At 36.5% G+C, this 10,204-nt stretch overlaps 1 protein-coding gene across 2 annotated transcripts in view; it reads left to right on the top strand.

The window, feature by feature from the left end:
* Positions 1 to 4,618: 4,618 nt before the first annotated feature.
* st6galnac5a (ST6 (alpha-N-acetyl-neuraminyl-2,3-beta-galactosyl-1,3)-N-acetylgalactosaminide alpha-2,6-sialyltransferase 5a) overlaps positions 4,619 to 10,204 on the top strand; it is a 44,852-nt gene continuing 39,266 nt past the window's right edge. Inside the window, exons 1-2 of one of the 2 annotated variants that reach the window (XM_048164047.1) lie at positions 4,619 to 5,453; positions 6,110 to 6,301. In XM_048164047.1, coding sequence (XP_048020004.1) covers positions 5,439 to 5,453; positions 6,110 to 6,301 — 207 coding nt within the window. In that variant the 5' untranslated portion in view covers positions 4,619 to 5,438. The remainder of the gene's footprint in view (positions 5,454 to 6,109; positions 6,302 to 10,204) is intronic. The other variant, XM_048164046.1, reaches the window with a different exon arrangement.

The raw sequence follows: 10,204 nt of genomic DNA, 5'->3' as shown, positions 1-10,204 counted from the left end.
AATAGCTTTCTGGCAGCAAACCCACCAGATGGGTTTGGTGCACACAGAGATAAAAAGTACCCCATGCCCACGGTTAAATATTCTGCTGGATCTTTAAAGGGGTGGTTCACTGTTTTTTTTTTCTAGGCTTGATTGTGTTTATGGGCCGCAGTTTAACATGTCTTAATGCTTCATTAAAAAAAAAAAACGTCCCACATTTTTCATATATTTTACCTTTATTCTACACCACTGTTTCCCTTCTCCTAGAAAAGCTCTGTTGAGTTCCTGGTTCTATGAAGCCCCTCCTTACTCAGTCCATACGCAATGGACTGAGATTCGTTAGCTGGCTCTGTGTATTGTGATTCACTGTCTGGAATACGTTGTCACGATTCATGTTGTCCGGAAATGCTACGCCCTTTACTTAAGGGCAAACATTGCATGTGCTTCGGTCAAAGTCCAGTCTTTGCTTCGGTGGAAATGTAAATAATGGCGTCAATATTGCCGTATCAATTTGAGCCCGAATCAGACCCAGATAGCAGTAATGATGAAGAGGGTCAAGCAGAACCTCTGCAAGCACAGCTTTTAATGGACATTTATGAATGTTAAGTGTTTGTATTTGTGTCAAAATGTTTAGATATACTGTCACTTGTAAATGTTACTGCTGGCCCATAGTGTTCTGATTAAAGCTTTACTGTAGCTGAATACGTGACTGAGTAGTAGCATTTTTGTAAAGGTATTGTTTAATTTATAGCATGAACGAGCATGTGGGTAAACACAACATAAAAGTGAAAACAATGCGGTACAGTGATAACAGAAACGCCAACAAACACCAACAGAATTTCTCTGGTGTGATTACATAGAAGTTTGTTGGTGTTTATTGGCGTTTGTTGGAGAAGTATGAAATAGAATTTAGCTAAGTGGCTAGTGAAGCCAAACTGCGCTGGTCTTTGTTTACGTCCCAGAAACTATATAAATTTATAAAAAAATAAAACATACTTACAGGTTGGGGCCCATAAACAGCAGCTCCTTCTTTTTCAAAGTGGGAACTGCTTCATCTTTCAGTAATAGCCTTTGTGCAAATCCAGCATTGAACTTGTGTAGATTCTGGAAGCTTTCTTCCATAAAATGTGCAGCACAGACAGCTTAATTAGCATTATAATTGTCAGGAACAGAATTAAAGGGTTAGTTCACCCAAAAATGAAAATTATGTCATTAAAGTGTTAGTTCACCCAAAAATGAAAATTATGTCATTAATGATTCACCCTCATGTCGTTCCAAACCCGTAAGACCTCCGTTCATCTTCGGAACACAGTTTAAGATATTTTAGATTTAGTCCGAGAGCTTTCTGTCCCTCCATTGAAAATGTATGTACGGTATACTGTCCATGTCCAGAAAGGTAATAAAAACATCATCAAAGTAGTCCATATGACATCAGAGGGTCAGTTAGAATTTGTTGAAGCATCGAAAATACATTTTGGTCCAAAAAAACCAAAAACTACGACTTTATTCAGCATTGTCTTCTCTTCCAGGTCTGTTGTCAATCCGCATTCACGACTCCGCTTCTTCTTCTTCTTTTTCTTTCCTGTTTTACGGCGGTTGGCATCCAGCTTATTGGTGCATTACCGCCCCCTTCTGCTCCGGAGTGTGGTTCACGACTCCGCAGTGACGCTGCTGATGTAAGACGCTGCTGACGTGTTATCTGCTGTGCCCGAGCTTCGTTTACAGTCTGAGGGAGACGCACGCTGTATTCAAGCTATTCTACATTGTTTGTATTTTGGTATCGCTATATTTTTTTTTAAAATGGTGCGTAAGTGTGCATGTCGCGGATGTCCTAATCGCCAAAAACAACCATGGCGACGTAAAAAAGTGCATTACCAACGCCGACAGATGAAAGGATTCAATGGAATCAATTCAATGGAAAGGATTCCGGAAGAGAATACAATGCTGAATAAAGTCGTAGTTTTTGTTATTATTTTATTTTTTATTTTACACCCTCATGTCATTCCAAACCCATAAGACCTCCGTTCATCTTCGGAGCACAGTTTAAGATATTTTAGATTTCCGAGAGCTTTTTGTCCCTCCATTGAAAATGTATGTACGGTATACTGTCCATGTCCAGAAAGGTAATAAAAACATCATCAAAGTAGTCCATGTGACATCAGTGGGTTAATTAGAATTTTTTAAGCATCAAAAATACATTTTGGTCCAAAAATAACAAAAACTACGACTTTATTCAGCATTGTCTTCTCTTCCGGGTCTGTTGTCAATCCGCGTTCAGTGACGCTGCTTGTGACAGTGGTTGCTGCTGTGTAGGAGCTTCTTCCATCGCTCTTAGTTCTTCGTCCGTGTATTCGGGTTCAAATAAATATGGCTGAGCAAAAAAATGCAAGTCTTCCTCTGTGTCCTTAGACATGTTTGCGAAGGTTATTTTGTTTACAGCATGCGTCTCCCTCAGACTGTAAACCGAAGCTCAGGCGCACCCGATAACACGTCAGCAGCGTCACTCTTGGACAGAAAGCTCTCGGTCTAAATCTAAAATATCTTAAACTGTGTTCCGAAGATGAATGGAGGTCTAACGGGTTTGGAACGACATGAGGGTGAGTCATTAATGACATCATTTTCATTTTTTGGGTGAACTAACCCTTTAAATATTAAAAATTAAATATAAATTTTAAACATTGTTCCCGAAGTCCAGCATCCCTAGGAACAAGACTTGTATGTACGTAACATGGCCTCGCCCACTTTTTTGCGTGTTTCCAGGGGCAGTGTTTAAGTTAATTGCAGGGTTTATGATGTCACCAACCCGGGAAGAAGCTGCTTGTAGTCCAAACCAATCGTTTTTGTAGGCATTAAACTGCCATAAATTTAAAAGACAATATCTCCATTTGCATTGAACTTTCAGTGCTGTAACTTTGCAGATACTGTTTATGCTCAAGCAGCTAGCTACTTCACTAGATACTAGCTAAAGTTAAAAAAGTGAAATTGCAATGAACCACCCCTTTAATGTTGTGGGCCTATTTTTCCACTGGAGGTCCTGGACATCTTGTTCAGATACATAGTATCATGAATTCTATCAAATACCAACAGATAAAAAAAACAAAACCTGACCACTTCTGCTAGAAATCCAATAATTGGCCGTGGTTGGATTGTCCATCAGGACAATGATCCAAAACAAACATCAAAACCAACACAAAAATGTGTCACTGAGCACAAAATGAAGCTTCTGCCATGACCATCCCAGTCTCCTGACCTGAACCCTAAAGAAAATGAGTGGGGTGAACTGAAGAGAAGAAGCACCAACATGGAGCTGGGAATCTGAAGGATCTGTAGAGATTCTGTATGAAGGAATGTTCTCTTATTAAACTGTTGTATAAAATCAGTATCACATTTGAACTTGTGCAGCACTCGTGTGATTTTGCACTTGTTGCTCGTGTGATATTGTTTAGCTATGTCATATTATGTAAATATAAGACAAAAACTCAAACGAGGCAATTTTTGCCCCATATCTTGAATCTTAGGGACATTCTAACTACATTCTATAGGCTTCATTATGCAGAGATGTTGCCCTGCATCAAATTCGTCAACAACTGTATGAAATGTCACATGACCTACGTAGTTCTAGGACCGGGCAAGTGCATTAAATGCGTTAATAATTTTATCACGTTATTTTTTTTCACCATAATTAATTAAAGTAACGCATTAAATGAACAGCCCTAATAATAAAACATAATATGTATTTGTTACTACTATAAAGCTATATTAAATTATTATGGGATCATTCAATCTTTCAGAATCTTTACTGTTTTTAAAATAACTTTTTTTTTTTGCAATTTAAAAATGAACATATTTTAATGACAGTATATTTATTGAAAAATTAATTATTTTATTTATCAAAATAAACCAAAAATAGTAGCTACAAACTTTGCTGAAGTGATTGTTTTTGAACAAGTATTAAATTAATGTTAACTTAACATAAATAAAATATTTGTGTAAAATATTTGTGCCATTTGCCCCATGCTGGTGACCACCTTGCCACCTCATACATTTATAAGATTTTTAAACAAACAAACAAACAAACAAACAAACAAACCACTTTTATGATTTATTTTCACACAAAATATGTTGCTGCATCAATGTTCAATAAAAACATAGATTTTTTGTTTCTGCAACACTTTGGGAGTAGTTTTGATTTTTCTTAGGATGTGCCTTTTAGCCCCACTGTAGCCCATTTCCTTGTAGGCCTAAACTCACAATTGCAAGAAAAAAAGTCTGAATAAAAGGTCGCAATTGGGCCTACCTTTTTTTTTTTTTTATTGTGTGGCAGTAGGATGTATGTATGTGAGGAAACGTTTAAAAAAATAAAATACATAAAACGAACACAGCGCATGTGAACAGTTTCGTCTCTTTTTATTTGAGATCTGATATCAGATGAGGCATTTTACACCAGTTGCTGTTTACTGTCACTGTAAGGGACTGTTTTTCTTGCAGAAGGATGGCATTTAATGATTTTACTTTGAAAAAGTAAGATATTAATACATATATTTTTGGCTTTAACATGTGGGGTTGAAGGCACCCCTGTCTCTTGTACCGTACTGCTTATATATTTATAAAGTGATAGATGTCCTTCAGCATTGCTGTTTCACACTCGAGTACATTTAACTTTTGTTCAGTTGTATTATTACAATTTGTAAAAGGGGTCTGGTCCTGGAGAGGGCCACTGTCCTGCAGAGTTTATCTCCAACTTGCCTCAGCACACCTGCCTGGACGTATGCCTAATTAGACCTTGATTAGCTGGTTCAGGTGTGTTTAACTGGGGTTGGAGCTAAAGTCTGCAGGACAGTGGCCCTTCATGACCGAGTTTGGAGTCGCCTGATTTATAATATCTGCATATATAGCAGCCCGGTACCTTGTTTTTTGACTTTGTTTCCCATCTGACTGATGCAACCTGACTCTCAAATTGTGTTGCAGCCAGCCAATCAGATCGGGACTGGCTATTTCATTAACATTTTTTTTTCTTCTGTGCAATATGCATTAGGCAGTGAGTGTGAAAAATACTGTCGATTGAGTAAATTGTATGCAACCTGGAATGTTACCTGTAGTTGTAGGCACATGTTGAAAGAAAGCACTAGGTACAATTTAAATATCAGCTTCTTACAACAGATGTTTATTGTATTTCCATGTCGCCTCAATGAATCCAAATGTGCAATTTGTCCTGAACGCTGAATTAGAGTTCATACTCAAACCCAGTGTTCTTTAGGACCGCGCGGTGTCACATCGGTCTGTGCTCGCCGCTCTCAAGAATGGGTTCAGTCCGCGCGCACAGCACACACACTGCCATCTCCAAGCGCGAGCGGAGCGCGTCAATTTAATGACGGCATAATCTGATGAAGTAGCAACAATTCGGGGAAAAAGTGGATCTTCATGCGCACATTCCCAGGAATATTCCAGCTGGCTTCAGGATGAAGACACCAATGGTAATTTTATTGAAAACAGTTTGAATGTCTCGCATCTCTCCTGTGCAGCATTGTTGCTGAAGTACTGCGGCTCTCTGTTGTATTCACATGCTGAATGAAAGAAGATTAAAGACAATAATAATAAAAATGTTGTTAATCCCCATTTCTGAATAATGAGGAGTTTGTCGGACATTAAATTTTTGAAGACAGGAAATTTTGCTTTGTGGAAAGAACGTGGCTTTTCTACATTATATATTTAAACATATATTTTAAAATGATTTTCATGAGATTATTATGTATTTTTATGTATTGCAAAATGATGCTAATAGTTTTCTTATTTTAGTGTGGCACTATTAAATAAATAACATTCGTTGAAATAACGGAGCTTTTTTTTTTTTTTTTTTTTTGCTATGACATGATCAACATACAGTTAATACAAAATTTTACTTTGTTTAATGTTGCTGTTGCAAAATCATCAGTGCATGATCTGATGCATAGTTTAAGGCATCAACATTTAGTAAGAACCTGCAAGTTCTTATAATCTCAATCTAATTAATAATTGAGCATGGAAATGTGATTTGTATCCTAAAATTGATTGCGCCGAGCGCATGAGTTGGTGATGATTTATGACCTTGCGCTCTGTGGTTGATTTGAACTTTTGCCCTCGTGTTTTCCAGCGTCATGGAGTAGCCGTGTTTCTCGCGATCACCATGTGCACCAGTCTGTTGTTCGTGTACAGCGTCAGCTACAATAATAATACTACAGCATCCAGCGCGTCAAAGGGCGCGTCAGGTGAGAAAGTGGAGCCCACCAGAGCGCCGCGCGTGCCTCCAGCACTGCAGGGATACAGCAGCATCATTGAGCACAAGGTAAACGGTTGTACTTTATCTATTCAGCTGAAGCTGGCTGTAACCAATGGATAAACAAATATCTATCGTAACAATATGAGAGGTTATTACAAGAATGATGCACATTTGTATGTCCATTTGTGTTTTAAAAGAAGATTTTATAAGATTATATCAAGTTTATAACTGACCTTTTTATATAAATTGTATCAGGTTAAATATCAAATTTTCCTACAATAATATACTCTATTCACAACTTTACTATGAATCAATGCAGGCTAGGTGGTTGTACACCAAACTGCGGGATATCTGTGGGATAACAACAGTGAGTCCATTATGTTTGAAGCTATTATGGTGATTAGTGTACCTGCTGGCTGGCTTTCATTTTCTCCCAGCCCATAATAGTGTAACAATTGGTTCCACTGTTACATAGAGAAAACGGTTTGAGCATTATGATTGACCTTTAAGCCTGATCATAACTTGCAATCTGCACTTTATGTACTGTAGCCATTCTGTGCTTAACAGTCCAAATATAATGGGGGAGAGGGTTTGCGATACTATTGTTAATCTGATTGGTTGTTATATCTAGGGAACTTTTAATGTATACTTTTAAAGGATTAACCAAAGCTGGACTCAATTTACTGGAAACAGATCTGTAAATAAATTTGTCATTGTATTCTGCGTCGTTTTTAGACTGTTTTATGCTAATACTCTATAATTATATCTCATGTCTGTTGCCTTGGACTCAAAAATAGAGAATTAAGCTAACACTCATAGAAAAGTCTAGAATGGTGACATAATTTTAGATAAAAAATATTATATAATATTATTCTGTTCATATTCAAGATATTGCTGAAATGCAGACAGATAATCACTGTCATTCCATATTTACTGTGAAATCCAATTTCAAGTTCCTTGAAATTGTAATAAATTGTAGAACTAATTCTGTAAAAAATTACTGGTAAATTACAACAAATAGTAAGCAGAAACATACTATAAATTCCTGATTGTGGTATTGGGACATGTTATCACCAAATGTTTCCCTCTGCAATAAAGGTGAAAATGTTCAATAGCTTTTAAAGAAATTGACTTTCAAATTAATCCTGCTCTAACAATGAAATAAAAGATTATGCTTTGTTTCTGGTCTGATTGGTGTTTTTAAATTATTATGGCTCAATGCCATTTTTTAAGTTTGAGATTTGTTTAGAGGTGAGCTTTTCATGAATTTTAGATAGTGGAAACCAGGGTCCCACTTTATATTAGGTGGCCTTAACTACTATGTACTTACATCAAAAAATGAGTATAATGTACTTATTGGGTTCATATTGAATTGCAAATCATTTTTGCTGCTTTTGAGATGGGATACGGGTAAGGTTAGGGACAGGTTTGTTGGTATGGGTAGGTTTAAGGGTGGGTTAAGGTGTAAGGGATGGGACAACAGTGTAATTATGAATGTAATTACAGAAATTAATTACAGCTATAATTACATGCAGTTGTTTTTAAAATATAAGTACAAAGTAAAAACTTGTATGTACACAATAAGTGCATTGTATCAAATGATTAATTTAAATGCAAGTACATAGTAGTTAAGGCAACTTAATATAAAGTGTGACCGAAACCAGTTGTATCTAGGCCGTGCAATAGACTAGAAAAGTACCTCGATACATTTTTGAACAATGATCTTGGAAGGGCTTGTGGTTAAAAATTAAACCGTGGCATTTAAAATGTCTACAGACAGACATTTTTCTCCTAGCTTTTTCCAAGCTTTGAGCCAGTTCAGTCAGTGCTGCCTGGGCCATTCTGACTGATTTAAAGCTCATTCAATTGCTGACACTTCTAATCAATAAACAAGATAGATTGAAAAATCATAAATTCAGTGCTGGTGTTCTCTAAGCTCATCTTAACTGGAGCAGTTTCAGGCAAAAAAAAAAAAAAAAGGTTTTTCCATTTCACTTCCATCACTGAATTCATTTATATTGTTCAAATCATCTGAGTTGCATGAGCTTTAGCAGATTCTACAGAGAAGGGCTGAAGGGAAGAATTAGATCGCAGGCACTCGCACAGTTCTTTTCGAAACCTTCCTCCATCACCCATTAATCACTATTTACCCCTGGCTCAGGCAGACGGGTGGTTCGATACTCACCTGCCTTTAGCAATATCAGCTTCAACTCAAGCGAAATCCCTCATTGCCGTCTTCTATCTGTTATTGATAAACCCAAAGCAATTTTTTCTGCAATGAGATTTGACACCTCTCTCTGATGCCTCTGCCAATGTCTGCCATTGTTGTTCACATGAGGGCTGATAGAAAATGTACTGTTATGGTAGTCGCGGTGCACTTTAAGTCACAGAAGAGCTGTTGACAAAGCCAAATGACTCTGTGATCGATTGCAGATTTACTTTGACGGCTCTCTGTGAGATGTTCTTCCGGTGCTCAGTTTTATTTTTGCGAAGTCTCTGATGGCTTGAGTTGACATTTGTTGAATGATTTCATTTAATAATGACATTAGTAATAATTTATTAATCAAAACTCTTTCTTTAACCCTTAAATGCATACCTCGGGTCTTCAGTGACCCGGGACGTCATTCGCTACCCTCCTCCTCATTCATTTTTTTAAAGTTAGACTTCAACCTTCTTGGTATTCCTCAATCAATTCATTATAAAGAATATAACATGAAAAAAATCCTAAAATTATAAAAGAATGCCTATTTTTGAATTAATTTTTTGTAAAAAATTGTATAGGGTCGCTAACGACCCGAGGTGTGTATCAGTGTACGTATATTTTTTCTGCACAACAATAATTAAATCTTAGATGACGGAATAAGTGCAATTCACCTTATTCCACATGGTGGCAATGTCTGATACACAATGCTGAAGTGACGACTCTTTCAGACAAAAAAACGAAATAATAAGAAAAACATGAAATGGCTCAGCGATTTACTGCAGAGCAAGTACTAAACGCAATCAAATATGACTGTAACTGTTACTGGATGGATCTGGTGAAGCTGTTAGCGGTCGAAATATTGATTTTGAAGATGTTGAAAATTATATAGTTCTGAGAATATGTTTGAGATCGTGAATAGGCTCATATTTGCGACCTCAAACATAAAACTAGCCTATTATTGCTGAATTTACTGGGAAATGAGCTCTGACGAGGACAGTGATGATGGCATAAAACATCTGCCCAAACTGAACCCTTTAAAGCTCCAAAAGGAGCTTATGATTTATTTTATTCTTCTGTAATTGCTACTCTACTCGCGACAGGTAGAGAGCCTTCCGTGTTAGATACAGATCCGGAGCGATAAAGACCCGAATATGTAAGAATGATTGGCGAAACAGTCATGCATTTAAGGGTTAAAACTCATGTTGTATAAACAATGTAGACCAGAACCTAAATATGGACTGAGCATTTTTACACAAGTTGCATGCAAATACCCAAAACTTTGACCTTGATAATGACCATTAAACATTGTTACAGTATTTCATTGTTGCTGTCTTTATGGTGGAATAATTCCTGCTATTGAGCAGGACACAAGTGTAGACAGCAGATGTTTTGTAATATTCAATGATCTTACATGGTGTTAACACCTTTGTGAAATACAGTATATTGTGTACATGTATTAATAATTAATTTTAAATATTTCATCAACATGTATCCTCACAGGAAGTCATTCACAAAGTTGTCACAAGCAATATATTTAAATGTAGAGAACTTAAAATGTAAGTTTCAAACACAACCTCTAAAAATTTTTTGTAACAACAATATGGTCTCATTTGTTAACATTAGTTAATGTAATAACATGAACTAACAATGAACAATATATTCTTACAGCATTTCTTTGTACAGCAGTATTTTTGTCCCTTTGTTAATGTTAGTTAAAAATGTACATGTTAATCTTATTTTACTAACTAATGTTAACAGATACAACT

The sequence above is a fragment of the Megalobrama amblycephala genome, linkage group LG17 (assembly GCF_018812025.1).
Source record: "Megalobrama amblycephala isolate DHTTF-2021 linkage group LG17, ASM1881202v1, whole genome shotgun sequence".
NCBI lineage: Eukaryota > Metazoa > Chordata > Actinopteri > Cypriniformes > Xenocyprididae > Megalobrama > Megalobrama amblycephala.
The sequence above is the reverse complement of the archived record's forward strand: the minus strand, read 5'-3'. Positions and strand labels throughout refer to the sequence as shown.